The sequence below is a fragment of the Mobula hypostoma genome, chromosome 22 (genome assembly GCF_963921235.1).
Source record: "Mobula hypostoma chromosome 22, sMobHyp1.1, whole genome shotgun sequence".
Classification (NCBI taxonomy): Eukaryota; Metazoa; Chordata; class Chondrichthyes; order Myliobatiformes; family Myliobatidae; genus Mobula; species Mobula hypostoma.
In genome coordinates this window covers 39262331-39283861 of record NC_086118.1, presented here as the reverse complement: position 1 = coordinate 39283861, position 21531 = coordinate 39262331, and the positions used below count along the sequence as shown (strand labels likewise).

The following is a 21531-nucleotide window of genomic DNA, read 5'->3' as shown; positions in this document are numbered from 1 at the left end:
CTATTCTCAGGGTGCTCAGCTCTATCCAGGACAATGTGGCCCAGTGGGTTTTCTCTGATATACCAGAACTGCAGCAGATGGGCATGGGGGGGCGGGGGAAGAGGTTGGAATATGAATAAAATGAGACTTCCCATGGCCACTTCCCAACTTTGACCCATTTTATTCACAGTTATTTTTTAACTGAAAGTGACATCATGTGTAATGGTCAATGCAATAAGTTTTCTGCCAAAAACTGCAAGATTTTCTGTGTTATTATTATAAGCAGGGGTACTGTTAAGATCGACTAAACATAAGGCACATGTCAGTGAAAGGACCAAGTACATTGATAACTGTATCCATTCGTGACGCCAATGTCTCCTCTTGTTTTTTATGAAGGACCTGCTATTCACTTAGGGCTGGTCTTAAGTATGTGCTTGAACTGGAGATGGAGCAGAGAAAATTTATTAGGCTTGTTTCTGGGAGCAAGAGATTGAGCAGGTTGATTCTGGAGCACAGCAAAGTGAGACATGATCTTGTTAAGACAAATGTTACAATTGGAATTGGTTTATTATTGTCACGTGTACCGAGATACATTGACATGCTTGTTTTGCATACTGTTCACACAGATCAAATCATAACAAGATAAAGTCAAATTAAGGCTGCAAAATAAAGTGTAACAGCGAAAGAAAAATTATAGTGCAGGTAAACAATAAAGTACAAGATATTTTGCTCATCAGTCAGATTCAGTACTGCAAAAAACTCTACAATCTACCTCGCTATGGCTTTGCACGCTTTTTTGTCAGCCTGCAAAGCACCTTTTCTGTAACAGTAAACCTTTATTCTGCATTCTGTTATCGCTTTCCCTGGTACTATCACAGTGCACTGATGGGATGAAACGATCTCTATGGATTACGTGCAAATCGAAGTTTTTTCACTCTTCCTCAGCACCTGTGACAATAATAAATCAGTTTATCAATTTACCCTGTGGTAAGCTGCAGAAGGATGTCGACTCAGTCACCTCGATCATCGGTACGAGCCTCCGCACCATCGAGGATGTGCCTCGAGAAGGTAGCATTCATCACTAAGCCCCCTCACCATCTGGGACATCCCCTCTCCTCGTTACTACTATCCAGTCAAGAATTACAGGAGACTGAAGACGCACACTCATTGGTTAGGAAACTGGTTTTTCCCTCTACTATTAGAATGGTGCATGAATCTATGAACATTACCTTGTTATATTTGTGCACTGCTTACTTAATTTTGTAATTTATTATACTTTTATATCTTTGCTCTGTACTGCTGTCACAAAGCAACAAAATTTCACATTATATATGTTGTTTATTGTCATTTAGCTATATACATGTATATAATGTATATAACCACGTAATGTATATAGAAATGAGACAACGATTCTCCAAACACCCCCATCGTCATTAGCGATCACTCGTAGTCGAGTATGATTTTTCTCCTGGTGGTTGATCTGGTCACTTGTGGGCCTTGAGATGACTGAAGAGGCTGATCTGTGATCCACAAGTCCTATTGCCGTGTCGGCAGCTGTAGGTCATTGAGGTAGTGGCGGATGTAGCTGGTTGGGCCTTTCCCAGTCTCTCCTTACGATGAAGCCGCTTAGTCTCAGCAGCACGGTGGAGGTATTCTACTCTCCAGCTTTTCCTATCCTGTGCTAGTTTCTGTTGATGTGGCACTTCTTCAGGTGGGTCTTGATTTTGTCTTTGAACTGCTTTTTATGCCCTCCAGGAGTGCGCTTTGCATCCTTGAGTTGGCCGAACAGGAGTTGTTTAAGGAGGTGGGAGTCAGACACACGGATGATGTGGCTGACCCATTGCAGTTGGTGTTGAGTCAAGATTGTGGCTATGGAGTTAATGGTAGCTTCCTCCAGGCTGCTGGATTTACTATGCTGTTCTTCCAGCTAACTCTCAGAATCTTTTAGAGGCATCTTTGATGGCAAGTTTCTAGGGATTTCATGTGCCTGCTGTATGTTGTCCATGACTTCGCTCCGCGTAGCAAGCATGGGAGAACTATAGCTTTATAGACCAGAAGCTTAGTGTTGGTCTTGATATCCCGATCTTCAAAAACCCTCTTTCTCAGCCTGGCAAAGGCTCCGCTCTCACAGCCTGTTCTGCGATTTATTTCAAGGTCAATGTTGGCTCTTTAAGGAAGAAGGTAGCCAAAATGTGGGAAATGATTAGTGTATTCCAGAGGGATGTTGTCAACTTGGATGGTTGGAGATTTAAGAGCTTTATCTGGAGCAGGTTAATGCAGGACTTGGGTTTTCTTGATGTTTAGATCAAGTCCCAGGAGCTTGTACGCTCTGGCAAAAGCACCCATTATGCACTGCATATCCTCCACAGAGAGAGCTATGATGGTGTCGTCTGCATATTGGAGCTCCACGATGGAAGTAGTTGACACCTTGCCTTTTGCCTTGAACCTGTTAAGGTGAAGAATGGTTGCAATGAAAACAGCAAACATAGTTGGGGTAATGATGCACCCTATTTGACCCCAGTCTCAACCTTGGAAGGTACTGTTTCAGAGCCGTTGTTCCTGATGACTGTTGCATTCATAACGTTGTGTAAGAGCTACAGGATCTTGAGATATTTCTCTGGGCACTCGACTTTAGTCAGTACTTGCCAAAGGGCAGGACAATTTACAGAGTCAAATGCTTTTGTAAGTTCTATGAAGGCCATATAAAGAGGGAGATTTTGTTCCTGGACTTCCTCCTGCAATTGACGTGCTGTAAAAATCATGCCAGATGTTCTTCTGGTTGGACGGAAGCCACACTGGAACTCAGGCAGGAGATCTCATAAAATTTGGATGAGTACCTTTCCTGTTGTAGAGAGGAGGGAGAGCCTCTATAGTTTCAGCAGTCCCGAAACAGGCTTACACCTTTGTTTCTCCAAACCAGGGTGTAAAGCACAGGAGTACACATAACACACTTGGCATTCGATAACTTGAGAAGGTAAGGATAAAATCTACAGATAAATCACACATAAATAACAAACTGAAGAATGTTAATATTAAATATTGTAAAGTATGGAACAGATTAACCAGTGACACTGAATACAATGCGGCAGGGAGTTCAGAAGCCTAATGGCCTTCTGTTAAATCAGTGATAATTTGATTTGATTTTCTGTCATGCTAATTTGCCTACATTGTTGAGCAAGGCATTCATTATTTATGTAAACATTATACCTAACAATTTTGTTCACTAATAATATCTGTTTGCTGCCCACCTGAATGCCATCTCAATCATTTTGTCTTGGATCATCTGAAGTTTTAACTTTTAATCCAACGTTTGTGTGAAGCCCATCCATCAGAATTGCCCCAAATGCCCAATTTAGTGAAGCAAAATTGCACCATTCACTCTTCTGAACTTTTTCACTGTTGATTTGTTGGTCTGAAATTTGATTACATCTCTCCCAGCAATGACAAACTACCTAGTAAATTTCCGTTGGTGAGCTTAATGAAGCATTCAAACAAGGACGTCCCTTTAGGACAGAGACGAGGAGGAATTTCTTTAGCCAGAGGGCAGTGAATCTGTGAATTCATTGCCACAGACGGCTGCGGCGGCCAAGTTATTGGGGATTTTTAAAGCAGAGGTTGACAGGTTCTTGATTAGTCAGGATGTCAAAGGTTACAGGGAGAAGGCAGGAGAATTGGGTTGAGAGGGATAATTAATTGGCTATGATAGAATGGTGGAGCAGAGTCAATGGGCTAAATAGCCTAATTCTGATTCAATGTCTTATGGTACAAATGTTTTATAGTTTGCTACAGCCCCAGTGGAAGTGGTGTCTAGACCCTTGCTTCATATCACCAGAAGTGATCTTTATTAGCTCTCAGAAGTGAAACTTTCATTTCTTTTGTTAAAGCTGAAATTTTGTATGCAAGCTTTATCAGTGCCAACACAAGAGATTCTGCAGATGCTGGAAATCCAGAATAACACACACAAAAACGCAGGAGGAACTCAGTAGGTCAGGCAGCATCTATGGAAAGGATTAAAGAGTTGGCATTTCGGGCTGAGATGCTTCATCAGGACTGGGAAGAAAGGGGGAAAGTGTCCCCAGCATCTTGTGTGTCTTCAGTCTAAAACAGGATTTCCTTTCACTGAAACATTTAATCCATAAGCGCAGTTCCCATTTTGAAGATTCTGTCTATCACTACAAATTCTGTTCTTTTGGCAGTTTAATTCCATATGCACCTTGGATGTTTGTCAGTATTTGTGTAGTTTTTCATTGATTCTATTGTACCTCTACGTCCCACTGTGAATGCCGGTAAGAATAAAGTCCTGACCTATTCATCCTTTCCCTACAACTGTGACTATATAATTGAGCGCCACAGTAGCATAACGGTTAGTACGACGCTATTACAGCCCGGGGCATTTCGGAGCTTGCAGTTCAATCCTGACACCGTTCTGTTGCGAGTCTCTGTACATCTTCCCTGTGGAATGCACGGATTTTCTCCAGGTCCTCCGCTTGCCTCCCCCAGTCCAAGGACGTACCGGAAGGTTAATTTGTCATTGTAAATTGTCCCATGATTAGATTAGGGTTAATCCAGTTTGTCAGGGGTTGCTGAGATGATCTGACTCAAAGGTCCAGAAGCGCCTACTCTGCACTGTATCTCAATAAGTAAATAAAATTAATCTCAGGGCAGTATACATATATCTTGATAATAAATTTACTTTGAAATTTGAACATATGTAGCTTTAAACCATTCATAACCCATTAGGTCCAAAGCTAAGTTGTAGGGTTGTGCCAGTTAAGGTGGTTAACCACAACTCTTTTGCTTTATTATTTTTATAGAAAGGCACCGTGGCGTGAACCTAGTCTAAGGAAGTAGTAGCTCTGAGCTGAAAGCATGGTTAAATGTTCTATTTGTTATTATTCATTGCCTCTTGATAAATTTGTTCCTAAAATGGAGATGAGGTATGGTGGGATTCCCTGAGCAAAAGATCTCTTTGAAAGGGAAAGAGGTTTTTTTTCTAAACACCCCTGCAAGTGTAAATTGTTAAACAACCATTTCCATAAGTGGGTTGAAAGCAGGGCCTTTATTCTCTGCAGTACATGGGGTTAGTACTGACTGGGTCTAACATTCAAACATCATAATAAATCGATTATCAGAGAATGTGTGAGGCGACCACAATATCTCCTGTTACATAGGCCAGCAGAAAATATTGCACAGTAGCCCCATTCATATAGACTCCTGGATTTAGTTACAAGTAAAATGATATCTAGAGGCAAAAAAAATTGTTCAGCATTATCATCAATTTTTCAATATTTAATAGCGGATACATTTGTTAGATTGATTCATCCACACAAACTCGCTCCTGCCTCTGCTTTTTTGTATGTGTTTATCACATCTTTTTTCAGAAGGACACAAGCCTAAAAATACTGAGGGTAGAGTCCCATTTGTTGTATTAGTATTTCTCCAGTGACAGATCTGGGGTGAAAGTGCACCAGCACAGAGAGAGAGAGAGAGAGAGAGAGAGAGATGCCACTGTGATCGAGACTTTGCTGATGTATGGGGATATACCTATCCCTATTAAAGGTACCAAAACAACCACAAAGACTTATCAGCAGAGGAGAGTGGATGTTGGGGAGAGGGTGTGTTGGGTGGAAGTGGAACTGGCAGTTCTTTAAACCAGCACCTCTCTTTCCAAAAGCAGCAGACCGTGTTTCTAGCTATTGATAATCAAAAAAACTGCAGATGCCAGAAGCCCGAAATAAAATCAGAAGACATTGGAAGCATGCAACAGGTCAGGAAGCATCTGTGGAAAGAAAATTGGAATATATCTCAGATCCAAGACCCTTTGTCACAACTGGGAAGGAGAGAACCAAGTTTGCTTCTAAGTTGCTTCCCAGAAGTAGCTTTGAAATGTTTTTAAGAAATTCCTTCTCTTGCCTAAACCTGGTCATTGGTGATACTAACTTGAATCTGCAAAACAGGATCTCCTGATTTTATAAAGGAGTGTCTTCTAATGGAAAGCAAAGGCTCTATTCTCACTCAGTATATTGGGTCCAAGGCAGAATGAATGCATCCATACAGCAACAGGGTTGCCAGCCAGTCAATTTGCCCAAAAGAAATGTAAGAACAGATGTGAACTTTTCGAACCTTTGTTCTGCTTTTGGGATTCTGGATCATTCCTGTCCCATGTGGTGACTCATGCAAAAATACCGCAAGCACATCACTGAGGCTTTTGAAAATATTCCTATGAAGTTGAAACAAATTTCCTGAAGATTGTATGCAAAAACTAATTCAGTTTAAGTAACTCAGAGACATTGATGCATATTGTAAGTCTAAATTGATAATGAATACAGTATCTATTTACTTAGCAATAAACACGAGATTTTGTGGATGCTGGAAATCCAGAGTAACACATACAAAATGCTGGAGGAACTCAGCAGGTCAGGCAGCATCTATGGAAAAGAATAGAATCAACATTTTGGGCCGAAACCCTTCACCAAGTCCTGATGAAGGGGTTTGTATATCAAAATGTTGACTCTTTATTCCTTTCGGTGGATGCTGCCTGACCTGCTGAGTTCCTCCAACATTTTGTATGTGTTACTCTATTTACCTAGTAACTAAAGGAGCAAAAAATATATAGGGAAATAGGAGTTGGTTTTGAAACTGACCAAATGTTACGGGAAAATTAGGAAACACAATCGTTATCGTAGGTATGCAGCGAGAAAATGCTAGAAACACTCAGGAAGTCAGCCAATATCTGTGGAAAATAATATCTCAAGTCAAAGACCCATTATCAGAAAACTGAAAAGGAGAGAAACCAAACAGAGATTGGTGAGGGATGGATTGGACAAAGGCAATATCTCTGAAAGTGTGAGGTCATGGTTGAGGTGGCCATAAGCTGTTAATGAAGCTCGCTGCTTCAGAGGTTAAAGAGAAGGGGAAGGGGGTAGAATTAGTGGTACAATAACACCATTTATTCACTGATCGCTGGAACAGTAGTCAGAAGGACTTCTGCCACTGAAAGATGAACTTATCTGCTACAATTTCATCTTTGTCGTGACTCTGCCATTGGAACTCTGGATCATTTCTATTCCAAGTGGAAAACACATGGAAAATGACCACATGTATGTCATTGAGGTTTTAGAGTATTCCCATGAAACTGAAAGAAATTTCCTGAAGATGGAATGCATCTCTTAGTAACAATGTCCCCGGTGGTAACAATGGCTTTCTGAGGTTTGAAAGCATGCTATAATATTAGTTTCCCAGTGAAGTGAGTTAAAAATCATCACTGGGTGACTTTTCTTTGCACCATTCTCTGTAAACTAGAGACTGTTGTGCATGAAAAAATCTAGATCAGCAGCATCTGAAATACTCAAACCAATAATCATTTCTGGCACAAATAATCATTTCACAGTCAAAGTCACTTAGATTTGTTCCTCACTCTGACGTTCGGTCTCTTGACCACGCCTGCATGCTTTAATGCATTGGGTTGCCACCACATGATTGGCTGATTTGATATTTGCACTAACAAGCGGATGTACAGGTGTACCTAATAAAGTGGCCACTGTATATCAAAGTTCAAAGTCCAAAGTAAAATTTATTATCAGAGTACATACATATCACCACATACAACCCTGAGATTCTTTTTCTGCGGGTATACTTAGCAGGATGCAGAGGGAAACGAAGCTCACATTAGCAGAAGAGGGAGACGGAAATGTGCAGTATAACTGTCAAAAGACATGGAGATTCAGCTGGAATTTGTGCTGAGATCATAATCTGGAAACACCCTGTGATTGTTTGTGCTGGTACAGGATCGTCTGAACTCATGACAATGATTTCAGTGTCCAGGCAACATTAACTGCTCTTTTTATTTTCTTTGCACAGACCATGAGTCCAATTTTGAAAGCAGTTTGGCACCGGCAGGGTCCAGCTGGCGTGGATTAAAGCCACATATGCTGGCAAATTTTCAAGGCGAGATGTTTATTATTCAGTCTGCTGGTGGAAGTCATGCCACAGGTTTTAAGAGCTTATTTGAGGCTGTTTCAGATGAGAACGAGTACCTTTTCAGGCACAGCTCTGTAGGTTCTGGTCAGTAAGGTGGAGAAGAGAGGGAGCCTCTTTCTGCAGGACCCGGGAATCCCTTGTGTGGCAGAATGGAGGATACTGGAACTACTGCCAAAGGGTCCCAGATCAGTGTGAGTGTAGAGGACACTGAAGACAGTGATACCCTCATACCTAATTATCCTTCCACATCACATCTTCCTTCATCACTCGATCTCTTTCCGTTTGCAAGAGATGGTAAGAGTGTGTATGACTCCCTTTCGGCACATAGCTAAACCATGTGCCTTAAAAAGATTCACTTTCTTTTCCACACCAGAATATCGAAACATATAATGATAATTTTTGTGCCAACAATCAACAAAGTCTCAGGATAAGCTGGGGGCAGCCCGCAAATATTGCCATGCTTCCAGTTCCAACATGGCATGCCCACAACTTGCTAACCCTAACCCTAACCTCCATCTTTGGCACATGGAAGGAAATGGGTGCACCAGTGGAAACCTGCACGGTCACAGGGAGAGTGTACCAATTCCTTACAGATGGCAGTGGGAATCAAACCTTGATCAGTGATCACTGGCACTGTAAAACGATTTTGCTAACCCCTATGTTGACTTGCCTTTCTCCTGTAAGGTGCCCTAGAACAGCTACTGTACCTGTCTAAGCACTGGTAGATGAGCAACAAGATAGAGATAAATCTGACACACACACACACACACACACACACACACACACACACACACACACACACACACACAGAGCCACCAACTGACATATTGGCTCTGGATGTAAGTGGGGTAGTTCAGAGGTTCTTTCTGCATATGGCAAGTCATCGGACATAACCAACTTGCAATCAGGGCAGGGAGGCAAGGGTAGCCTAAAACATTATTGTACATGGATTTTGCTGCTCATAATTTTGATGAAAATGTCAATAGCTAAAACTGGATGGGTGTACAGGAAAATGTCTGGAAGGAAAAGGACATGGCTAAAAATAATATTTGAGAAATCCAAGCTTTAACCACACCATTCCCCAAGACTTAAGAAAATTATACCACATCTGACAATAATAAATACACATTTCTCTCCAAGTTGTTCTTTTTCTGATCAATCACTCACAGACCTGCAAGCAAATGAGAATTCCTCTAAATGAGGATTCTCTGATGGAGATAATTTGTACTGCTCCTTACAACCGAGGGATCATGGAGGTTCAGCTTGGTCGTGTTGGAATGCAACACGTTTTACACCACTGAGAAGGGTTTTAAACACAGTCCAGTGTAACACGTGCAAAATGCTGGAGGAACTCAACAGGTCAGGCAGCATCTATGGAAGTTAGAGAAATCACTGATGAGACCAATCTCTGGTTGGAGGAGCAACACCTCATATTCCACTTGGGTCGCCTCCAACTTGATGGAATGAACATTGATTTCTCAAACTTCCGGTGATTTTTCTCCTCTTCTCTCTTCTACCGATCCCTATTTTGGCTCCCCTCTGTCCCATTCTCTTCTCCTCCCCTCCTGGTGCCCGTCCTCCTTCCCTCCTTCCATGGTCCACTCTCCTCTGCTATCAGATTCCTTCACCTTTACCACCCGTCACCTCTCAGCTTCTCGCTTTATCACCCCCTCCTCCACCCACCTTCCTACCCCCTCACCTGACTTCACCTATCATCTTCCAGCTTGTAGTCCTTCCCCTCCACCCAGCTGGCTTTCCTGCCCATTCCGGTCCTGATGAAGACTCTTTATTGCTTTCCATAGATGTTTCCTTACCTGCCAAGTTTCTCCTGCATTTTATACGGTACTCTGAAAAGAGTTGTTCACTCTGCACACCTTCGGCATGTATGAGTTACAGACAACGTATTGTTCAATTCAATTTACCAGACATTGCAAGTCATCTGCAGATTATTCACACTGCAAACTGGAAGCAAATTCGCCACAGTAAAACCAAAAGAATAGTGGAAACAGAGGGGTTAGAGCCCAATGCCTCTGCATTAATTTATCTGCATTTGGCTACAAAATACCAAAGAGTTTATTAATTGTCAAAAAACATGCATCAGATCCTTGGTCATTTCCAATAAATGATTCTAATGCAATAAGAGGGCCAACCCAATGTTAGATCAGCAACTGCTTGCATTCTCTGAGATATTATTGATGAAAATCAAAAACTTTAGGTGATAGAAATCTGAGATAAAAATGAACAGAAAATGCCAGCAGGTTCGGCAGATCTGTGGAATGAGAAACAGAGTTAGGGTTTCATCAATACAGATAAATATTCTTTGACTTGAAATATTAACTCTGACGGTGTCAGACCTGCAGAAAGTTTCCACTATTCTCTGTATCTGTTATTCATAGTTATTGTATGTAGATGTTGTTACTTGAGGAGACCCATACAGATTGGTATTAGGGTTATTGATCTTCACAATCTATTAGATACTAGGGTAAAGGTGTTTGGGAAAGAGTCTGCCTGTTTATGGATGATAAACTAATTTGCGCTAATTATAAAATCTTGGATGAGAAAATGATAATGACAAATTATATCTATCTGTGATGAAGCAACATGCCTTATCTTCCAGACTGTATTTTATGTTACAGAAGCCCATGAGGCAAGACAAATTCCACATGCTCGTACACCTTGCAGCTCTTCAAGTAAACCCAGTTTAACAAGAAAGAGCCTTACATACATATATATAGTATAAGTATGTATAATAAATTAAATAAGCAATTCAAATACAGAGCAAGATTGTGAGGTAGTGTTCATGGGTTGGTTCATTGTCTATTCAGGAATCTACTGGTAAGAAATGTAGAGGATAAGGTACAATAACACAACGTTGTGATGCTCTTCAACAAATCCCTTTTCAGAATGCATTTCCTGTTTTGGTCTCATCACAAGTCGGATGTTATGAAGACTCTTGATAATATTGACAGGAAGATAGCTAGAATAACATTTAGTTCATGCATAATCAAAAACAAAATTAGCTTGGATAGTCTTACCTTTTAACTCTGAAAAGTGTGGATATTTAATTTATGCTTTTACATACAGATAAGCAATCAGACTGTCTTGGTAGATGGATTAATTGAGGTGCTCTGGTTGGTGAAGGTATGCAAACTGCATTAAGATAGAACCAGGCTGGGTTGAGAAGGCTTCCCTTGTCATTGCAGGCCAAAGCTTTGTGCAGAAGTTGCTAATTACCTAGAAAATAGAGATTAGCTGCACAAATTCAAAGGGGAGCTGGGAAAGTTCTTAGTTGTGGCTAATAGAATTTCCCTCAGAAGATAGATACAATACAGAGAAATGTTCCTCCTGTCGCCGTGATGTCCTCAAGCTCAATTAGATTATCAGAGAGCCAGAGAAAATTTTACAAGAATGTTGTTTCTCCCTATGACTTACTGAGCTGACATTACAATGTTGCTGAGGTTTGGAGAAGACTGTGATTCATGATGTTTAGCTTCAACATACAGAAAGTTTCAGTGGGCCAGTGAATCTTTCTCTTTTGTATCATACATTTGCAGCACAAAGCTTTTTGACTTGCATTAACTTATAGATGGGCAAAGTTCATGTTCGTTGATTCATTTGATAGGTATCATAGGTAACATGGTTTTCCTCCCTTTCCCTTTGTCTCCTTCCCTGTTGAGTTCTCAATGTTAAATCACAACACCCCCATGCTTAAGTCCAAAGTAAATTTTACTATCAAGAGTCGCTATATACAACCCTGAGGTTCATTTTCCTGTGAACATACTCAGCAAATCTATAGAGCAGTAACTATAACATGATCAGAGTGCAGAAGACAAAAAACTGTGCAAAAATGTAAATATAAATAAATAGAAATAAAGAGAAAATGAGATAATTGGATAAAGAGTCCTTAAAGTGAGATCATTGGTTGTAGGAGCATCTCACAGATGGGACAAATGAGTGTAGTTATCCCCTTTTATTCAAGAGTCTGATGGTTGAGGGGTAGTAACTGTTCTTGAACCTGGTGGTGTGAGTCCTGAGGCTCTTGTACCTTCTACCTGATGGTAGCAGTGAGAAGAGAGCATGACCTGGGTGGTGGGGATCTCTGATGATGGATGCTGCTTTCCTATGACAGCATTTCGTGTAGATATGCTCAATGGTTTGGAGGGCTTTGCCTGTGGCGTACTGGGCCAAATCTGCAACCTTTGGTAGGATTTTCCTTTCAAAGGCATTGATGTTTCCATACCCAGACTGTGATGCAGCCAGTCAATACACGCTCCAGTACACATGTATGGAAGTTTGTCAAAGTTTTAAATGTCATGCTGAATCTTCGCAACTTCTAAGGATGTATGGAAATGAATAAACAGTCGATGTATTGGGCCAAGACGCTTCTTCAGGTTATAAGACCAGAAGACATAATTAGGCCATTCAGCCCATTGAGTCTGCTTCGCCATTCTATCATAGCTGATCCTGGATCCCACTCACCCCATACACCTGCTTTCTCACTATATCCTTTGAAGCCCTGATCGATCAGGAAATGATCAACTTTTGCCTGAAATATATGCACAGACTTGGTCTCCATCTCCTGAAGTCTATAATCAGTGTCTTGGTCTTGCTGACATTGAGTGTGAAACATCGAAAAACCTACAGCATGATGCAGGGCTTTCAGCCCACAAAGCTGTGCCGAACATGTACTTACTTTAGAAATTACCTAGGGTTACCCATAGCCGTCTACTTTTCCAAGCTCCACGTACCTATCCAGGAGTCTCTTAAAAGACTCTATTGTATCCACCTCCACCACTGTGGCCGGCAGCCCATTCCACGCACTCACCACTCTCTGAGTAAAAAACTTAATTCTGACGTCTCCTCTGTACCCACCTCCAAGCACCTTAAAACTGTGCCCTCTCGTGTTAGCCAGGAGGTTGTTCTTATGACAATACTCAGCCAGATTTTCAATCTCCCTCCTATACGCTGATTCATCACTACCGTTGATTGGGCCCACAACAGTGGTGTCATCAGCAAACTTGAGTATGGCATTGGAGCTAGGCTTAGCCACACAGCCAGGAGTATAGAGCGAATAGAGCAGGGGGCTAAGCACATAGCCCTGTGGTGTACCCGTGTGTTGGAGATCGTGGAGGAGATGTTGTTGCCCAGTGCCTCTCCATGTCTAGCATTTATTTTACCTTTGGATTTTTAATGCTTTCTTTCTGTCAAACAGGATATACCAAAAGATGTGGATAAAGAGGAAGGTCTCCCAGAGGATGTCTTGAAGATGATTGCACAGGCAGACATCCAAAGTATCAGTGACTTGGAAAACCTCCTGGGCGTCAAGGCCAAAGGCAGTGGTTTGTAGAAATATTGCTAATAATATTAACATGGATGATTGCAGAACTGAGAGAATCAGGGTCACATTTAATATTACTGGCATACGTTGAGAAATTTGTTCTTTAGCAGCAGCAGTGCACATAAAAACTATAAATTACAGTAAGATACATATATATCTTATTGTAATTTATAGTTTTATATCTTCATTATATATATTTATCTTCCTGATAGGGTGGAGATACATCTCTACCAAATGAGGTGTAAGGCCCTCCTTTCCTCCGTGAACCCGCAGGTCACTCAGGGGCAGGGTGTAGCACGTGCTTGGTCCCCCTCCATCAGGGTCATGTGAAGCCGTGGGAGCAGGTAGTGGATCACCGTGTGAGCAGCTGGTGCACATCGCAAGTCCTGCTTCTGCAACCGCTGTCACCAGCCAAACAATCTCTGAAGAGTATTGATAGTGGCTGGGGTCACCCGTCTTGCAAAGACACTGCCCAGGAGAAGGCAATGGCAAACCACTTCTGTAGAAAAATTTGCCAAGAACAATCATGGCCATGAGACCATGATCACCCACGTCAGACGAAATGACACATCATGATGATGACTTTGGCCTTTGTAAATCAATATCTTGAGTACGAGTTGGGATGTTATGTTGAAATTGCCTAAGACCTGTGGAGTATTGTGTGCAGTTTTGGTTGCCTAGCTACAGGAAAGATATCAAGATTGAAAGAGTTGAAAGATAATTAACAAGGATGTTGCTGGGACTGGAGAACCTGAATTACAGGGTAGAATTGAATAGATTAGAACTTTGTTCCTAAGAGTGTCGAAGATTGAGGGGAGATTTGATAGAAGTATACAAGATTATGAGGGGAAAAGATAGGGTAAATGCAAGCAGGCTTTTTCCACTGAGCAATACACACAAGGAGAGGTGTTAGACAAGGGTGTGTTTTCTCCCCTGATTTATTTAATGTGTACAGTGAAACAATATTACAAGAGATAAGAAACATCTTGGGAGTCAAGCAACACACATAAAAGTTGCTGGTGAACGCAGCAGGCCAGGCAGCATCTCTAGGAAGAGGTGTAGTCGACGTTTCAGGCCGAGACCGTTCGTCAGGACTAACTGAAGGAAGAGTGAGTAAGGGATTTGAAAGTTGGAGGGGGAGGGGGAGATCCAAAATGATAGGAGAAGACAGGAGGGGGAGGGATGGAGCCAAGAGCTGGACAGGTGATAGGCAAAAGGGATACGAGAGGATCATGGGACAGGAGGTCCAGGAAGAAAGACGGGGGGGGGGGACCCAGAGGATGGGCAAGGGTTATATTCAGAGGGACAGAGGGAGAAAAAGGAGAATGAGAGAAAGAATGTGTGTATAAAAATAAGTAACAAATGGGGTACGAGGGGGAGGTGGGGCATTAGCGGAAGTTAGAGAAGTCTTGGGAGTCAAAGTTGGCGGTGAAAACATCAATAATTTCAGATATGCAGATGACACTGTGTTATTTGCAAGTATGGAGGAAGAACTACAAAACTTAATTGATATAATTGTTGAAGAAAGTGCAAAAATGGGTCTATCTATCAATTGCAAAAAGACAGAATGTATGGTGATATCCAAAAAGAAGGAGAATCCTATCTGCAGGCTGAGAATAAATGGGGAAGACATAAAACAAGTACAGAACTTTTGCTACTTAGGATGCTGGGTGACATCAGATGGCAGGTGCGACTTGGACATCAAAAGAAGAATAGGGATGGCAAAAGACAGCTTTATGAGAATGAAGAGTATACTGACCAATACTAAACTAGGCATGACAACCTGCCTCAGAGTACTGAAATGTTACATTTATCCAGTTATGTTATGTGGCTCAGAATGTTGGACAATATCTAGTAACATGAGGAAATGACTTGTAGTAGCAGGGATGTGGTTTTTGAGGAGGATGCAAAGAATATCATGGATGAAACGAATATCTAGTAAGGATGTCATGAACAGAGCAAACACAAAAAGAGAAATAATGTATGAGATCATGAAAAGGCAACGTAACTTCATTGGACATGTGATTAGGAAAGAGGAGTTAGAATGCACGGTAATTATGGGAAAGATTGAAGGGAAGAAAGGAAGAGGAAGACAAAGACAAATGATGATGGGGAGAGCAGCCAGAGAACTGGAAATGAATACCAATGAACTGACCCACTTGACCTGAAACAGGAGTGTGTGGGCCATGGCAGTCAAAGCTCAAACTGGGCACGGCACCTGATGATGATGATGAATACACACAAAGTGACAAAATGCTGGAGGAACTCAGCATCTATGGAGAAGAATACAGTTGACGTTTCAACATTTAAGAAAAGGTTGGATTAGCACATGAATGGTTGGGGTATGGAGGGCAATGGTCCCAGTGTAGGTTGATGGGAGAAGGCAGTTTAAATGGTTCAGCATTCCCTATGGGGAGATTTTTGTGGCAAGATACCGAAGTACATTGCTAATGCCTTTCTTCTGCACAGTTGGGACCTGGCCGGTCTGGAACTGAACGCAAGACCATCTGCCTTGAAGTCCAGTGCTGATGCCACTACACTACTGGCCAGCCCATATTAGTTACTGATAATTTCTGTAAACAATTCAGAAAATGAGAATATGGACCTTGTTGTCACAATGTAAGATTGAAGAGAAATATGTGGCTTCATTTAAGAGCGATTTAGTTGCCTACCTAGGAAGGAAAGTGATATAAAAGGATATGTTGATAGTAGATATCAAGCTAGAGGTAGTTTCTTGGATTATAATCAGAAGTGTTAGTGCAAATAGCAGATTATAGATGACAGATTACTGTATTTTAAGCAATATACTGTAATCTATTTTAATTTTTTTCTTACAAACAAAAAAACAAAAAGAAAATACAGCACATCCACAGAAACCACAACCATAACAAAATCAAATTAAATATTGAGCAGCAAAAGGGAGAAAAATATAAAGGCAAAAGTAAACATACACAGCAGAGGTGCACCACACCAAAAAACCTCAGTCCTCACCCCGTAAGAACATAAAAGCAGAATTAAGATATTTGCTCATCGAGACTGCGCTGCCATTCGATTATGGCTGATTTATTTTCTCTCTCAACCCCATTCCCCTGTCTTTTCCCTGTATTATTTGAATGGTACAATTGAAGGCAATGCCATCCTTCATTTGTGAGAGTGGAGCCATGGAGATCATTAAGGACCTGCTACCAAAATGAGATTAAACCACCTCAGTATCCCCAGTCCATTTGTGTGGAAACCAGTTGTCTGGAGATTGGGTGGTGGGGAAAGAGTTTTGCAGAACACAGACACCACCAAATGCAGATCTTATTAGCAACATGCAGGAGAACTTGAGGCTTTGAAGCATTGCTGGCTGGCAGTTTGTCTGTTGGTAGTTGAGAAATCTGGTGCTACTACTGGATTTATAGCTTTCCCAGCAGCTCAGAAGCAGGTGCTGTGGTTTCCTGTTTTGAATGCAGTTTAAGTTCTTAGGTTTGATATTTGTGAAGAGTTAAACAGCTTGGTTCTCAGAAAAGCTTATCGAGACTTTCATGCAGGAAGTAATGAGTGGCGTGAAGACCAGATACTATTTCCAACACATTGAAATAAGGTGATAACTATTGCAATCTACGAGCACCACAGTCTGTAGGAACAATATGGAAAGGTTTGACGGTGTTGTCAAGACAACCATGGTAGAATAAGCCCATTAGTAATGGGAATTGTGGATGTGATTATATTCATATAACGTTGCCTTGAAATACTTCTTATGCACAACAGGAATGCCCATTACTTAATAGAGCAAGATGGAGGGGGTCCAGAGGAGATTTACTTGAATGATCCTGGGAATGAATGGGTTAATATGGCCCTGGGCCTGTACTTGCTGGAGTTTAGAAGAATAAAGCGGGGGGTGGGGTGGGAAATCTCATTGAAACCTGACGAATATTGAAAGGCCTGGATAGAGTGGACATGGAGGATGGTTCCCATAGTTGAGGAGTCTAGGATGAGGCCACAGCCTTGGAATAGAGGAGTGTCCATTTAGAACTGATATGAGGAGGAATTTCTTCAAACAGAAGGTGGTGAATCTGTGAATTCATTGAGACAGATGCCTGTGGAGGCCAAGTCATTGGGTATATTTAGTGCGGATATTGTTACTAATTTTGATTAATAAGGGTGTCAACGGTTACAGGGAGAAGACAGGAGAAAGGGGTTGAGAGGATGGAATGGCGCAGTGGCTCAATGGGCCGAATGGCCTAATTTGTTCCTATGTCTTATGTTCTTATGCTGTTGCACAGAGGCTTCATTGTGAGGAGCAGAAATTGTACAAAACAGTAAAAGTAAATTCATTCCAATAGGAGGAGTATAGATAGGTAAATGCAAGCAGGCTTTTTCCACTGAAGTTGGCTGAGACTAGAACTAGAGGTCATAGGTTGAGGGTGAAAGGTGAAATGTTTAAGGGAAACCTGAAGGGGGCGGTGCGAGTGTTGAATGGTTTGCCAACGGAAATGTTGGATGTAGGTTCGATTGCAACGTTCTAGAGAAGTACGGATAGGTGCATGGATGGGAGAAGTATGGAGGGCTACGGTTCAGCTGTGAGCCGATGAGGCTAGGTAGACCAACAATTCAGTATGGACTAGATGGGCCAAAGGGCCTGTTTCTGTGCTGTTGTGCTCTATGACTCTTGGTTGGTTGCCATCAATTACAGATTGCCACAGTATATTCTGTTTGATAGAGGTCCAAAAAAAGTGTGAATTTACACTTCCTTTAATAAATTTCTTTGACAACAAGGGTATATATCCTTGTCCTGGATAATGAATGAAGGTTCAAACATTGTACCACATTGTGTTGCTGTTATCAGTATTTGGCGAATCACGATCAATTTTACCTGGAGTAAATCGGGATAGTGAATATTACCAAATTTCCAACATTGAGGTAATCACAGAATTGATCTGGGTAGATTCCACATTAACACACATGACATCTTAATGTTCCTTATGGTGTCTATCATAGTGCACTACAAACTTTATACAGTATTGACACGAAACTTCTGCAGAACCCTCCATAGACAACCAGGAACACATCTTGCGTGGGTCTTTTTTCAGATGTGATTAAAGATAACACTACTGATATCAGGACAGTCCCGAAAACTTATTGAGGACTGCTCATACACATTCCAAATTTCTCAATCTGTACTCAAAAGAACAAGTGCATTTGGAAAGTATAAAAATTGAGATAACTGTGATCTCCATGTAGCTCAATCCCATGGGTAGGACAAGTAGGGAAACAAGTGTGAAAATAGATAGCAGAGGCACATATAGTTATAACAATATCCCAAGCAGCCATCCTCTCCATTCCTGCAGCCTACACTAGTCTCCACTATATTAGGCACCTCCTGTACCTAATAAAGTGGCCTCTGTGTGTGTATTTGTGGCCTTCTGTTGCTGTAGCCCATCACTTCAAAGTTCCATGTGTTGTGCATTCAGAGATGCTCTTCTGCACACCACTGATGTAATGCATGGTTATCTGAGTGACTGTCGCTTGAACCAGTCTGGCCATTCTCCTTAGACCTCTCTCATTAACAAGGCGTTCTTGCTCACAGAACTGCCGCTCACTGGATGATTTTTGTTGATCGCACTATTCTCTGTAAACTCTGGAGACTTGTGCACAGAAGTCCCAGGAGATCGGCAGTTTTGGAGATACTCAAACTACCCCGTCTGGCACCAACAATCATTCCACCGTCAAAGTCACTTAGATCACATTTCTTTCCCATTCTGATGTTCGGTCTGAACAACAACTGAACCTCCTGACCATTTCGTCATGCTTTTATGCATTGAGTTGCTGACACATGATTGGCTAATTAGTTATTTGCATTAATGAGCAGGTGTACAGGTGCACCTAATAAATGGTCACTAAGTGGCCAATAAGTGGTCACCATAGTGACCATGTCTTTAAGAGCTGAAAACCTTAAGTATGTGCTGGACAACTGTGGTGGCATGTGCATTAAAATGATTGTACTACTGTCAAGACCCTCACAGAGCCCACATCAAATTTCTAATTTCTGAGGAGGAATTCTGGTTAATGCTGTTTCACATTTGTTTTCGAGCAATAAAATAATTTTCATCCGCGGGGTTGTGTGGGTAGCATGAAGGTGTGTGCATCTGAGGCTGGCATTGCACACTCTTATGCAGATATAACCCATTTTCTTGGCGCAAGTCGACTAATAGAACAGTACTGTAAGAAAATTTTTAAAAATGAGTGGTGGGACTTTCGATCTTCTATTCACTGTAGAGAGGTCACCCATGGGATTTAACAAGTTACATCCAATGCATAAGAATAACATGCCAGAAAAAAAAGTGTGATTCATCTACGCAATAGTGAATAAAAGTGAAAACAACACAAAAACCACCAAAATGAAGACGCTGGATGCCTGAAAAAGATTAGAGAACAGGCCCTTCGGCCCATCAGGTCGGTGCCCATCCATCAAGAGCTAATTTGCATAAATCTCCCCGGGGGAAATTTACAGTGATGAATTAATCAGAGGAGACTCACATGGGCCGGGGGAAGAATACGGAAAATCTGCACAGACGCTTTCAGGGGTCAGAATTAAACCTAGTCTCTAGAGCTGCAAGATAGCAACTTTATCAGCTGTGCCACTGCGCTGACCCTGTAACACTTATGTTCTTCCAGAAACCATAAATGTGTACTCTCATGCAAGCTATCTGTAAAACTTGACAAACTATTTCGACCAAGTAATGGTGATTTTTCGAAACAATATTGAGTCGAAACCTCCAGATAAAAAATCAAGCTGTTACATTTGTTGCACTCAATCTGAATTTGCCAAATCGCTGACATTGATAGGATGCAAACCCTTACTTCCCTCTTACTTAATTTTTCTGTTTCATAATTTAAGGTTACTTGGCCACAAATGCTAAGCATACGTAGGTCATTACCTCTTGCCTCAGTGGTAACCCATCACCGAAGGGAAATTCCACTCGAAAGGAACAGATTCCACTTGTTCGTGGAAGCACAACACATTGCAGTAGGAAAACTCTACAAGGGAAACCACTCTGGTGAGATTCTTGACATCAACGCATTGACATGTTTATTCTCTGTAAAAGTTTAAACACACCTTACACTCACAATTAAAATCCACACCATAAATCTCCTTTCCAAGACAGCTGAGGCACTTAATTCAGCATGATCAATCTTCAGAGGCATTCAATAGAATAGACAGCGACGAGGGAGGGGTAACCCTCTGAACAGATGTGAGATCTCTAATTATTCATCATAGTGCATTTGAAAGAATTAAATTGAGTGCTATGTGATTTTGCATCATGATCAGACAGGACTGCGGTGCCTGTTATCTCTCTGAGGTAGACAGGGAAGTTCCATATGTGATGGAAGACATGACAGAGCAAGTCAGCGTTCTGCACTGTTTTTGATGGCAGTTTTCTTCTGAAATTTGCAGATGAATAAGAATAAGCAACACATACGCAGGGTCCTTCGCATTCCCAATGATCTGTCTAATTGATCTGTCTTTGATCTCTTACCATCAGACAGGGAGTACCATAGCATTAAGATATGAACTGTTAGAATGGTATCAGCTTCTTCCCCTAGGCCGTAGGCTACCTAGATCCATACCACCACCCAGGTCTCATCATGCATGAAGCACTAGCAGCATTATACTGTTTACTTTTTAACTTAACCTTATTATTTGTTGATGTATCAGTGGTATTATTACTTGATGCGTTATATGCACTGTGCTGTGCATCCGTGGTCCAGGGGAATGTTGTTTTGTTTGGCAGTATACATGTGTACGGATGAGTGACAATAAACTTGAACTTCATAAAAATCCCAAGCTAAAAACAGTTAATTCCTTAAAAAATAAAGAATTAATTCCAATGCAAGACACAGTAGCCTAATAAGCCTTAATTATCTGCAATTCCTCCTAGTAAATGGTCATAATTTATCACTCTCACAGTATGGGAAGGGGCTTTTCTTCCCTTTGGTATATCGTGCCTCTCAGAGTGTTGTCATCAATTGAATTAACCCAGTAATTGCCTGTTCTCTCATACAAAGCCATCCGCTGCCCCCAATCCTCCTGGTGTCACCGTAAGTTACAGCTAATTTACAATAGTTAATTAATCTGCCAGCACATATTTGGGAGACCAGGGTGCCCAGGAGCAATCCATGTGGTAACTGGGAGAACTTACAAACTCTGCAGGGACAGTACCTATGATCGGATTTGAACCTGGATCCCC

The 21531-nt window shown here is 41.5% G+C and overlaps 1 protein-coding gene across 5 annotated transcripts in view; it reads left to right on the top strand.

The window, feature by feature from the left end:
* LOC134360288 (platelet-derived growth factor subunit A-like) overlaps positions 1 to 21531 on the top strand; it is an 85565-nt gene that overhangs the window by 15525 nt on the left and 48509 nt on the right. For 3 of the 5 annotated variants that reach the window (XM_063074467.1, XM_063074469.1, XM_063074470.1), the window contains one exon: positions 13172 to 13298. In XM_063074467.1, the coding sequence (XP_062930537.1) occupies positions 13172 to 13298 (127 nt within the window). The remainder of the gene's footprint in view (positions 1 to 13171; positions 13299 to 21531) is intronic. The other 2 variants (XM_063074468.1, XM_063074471.1) reach the window with 1 other exon arrangement.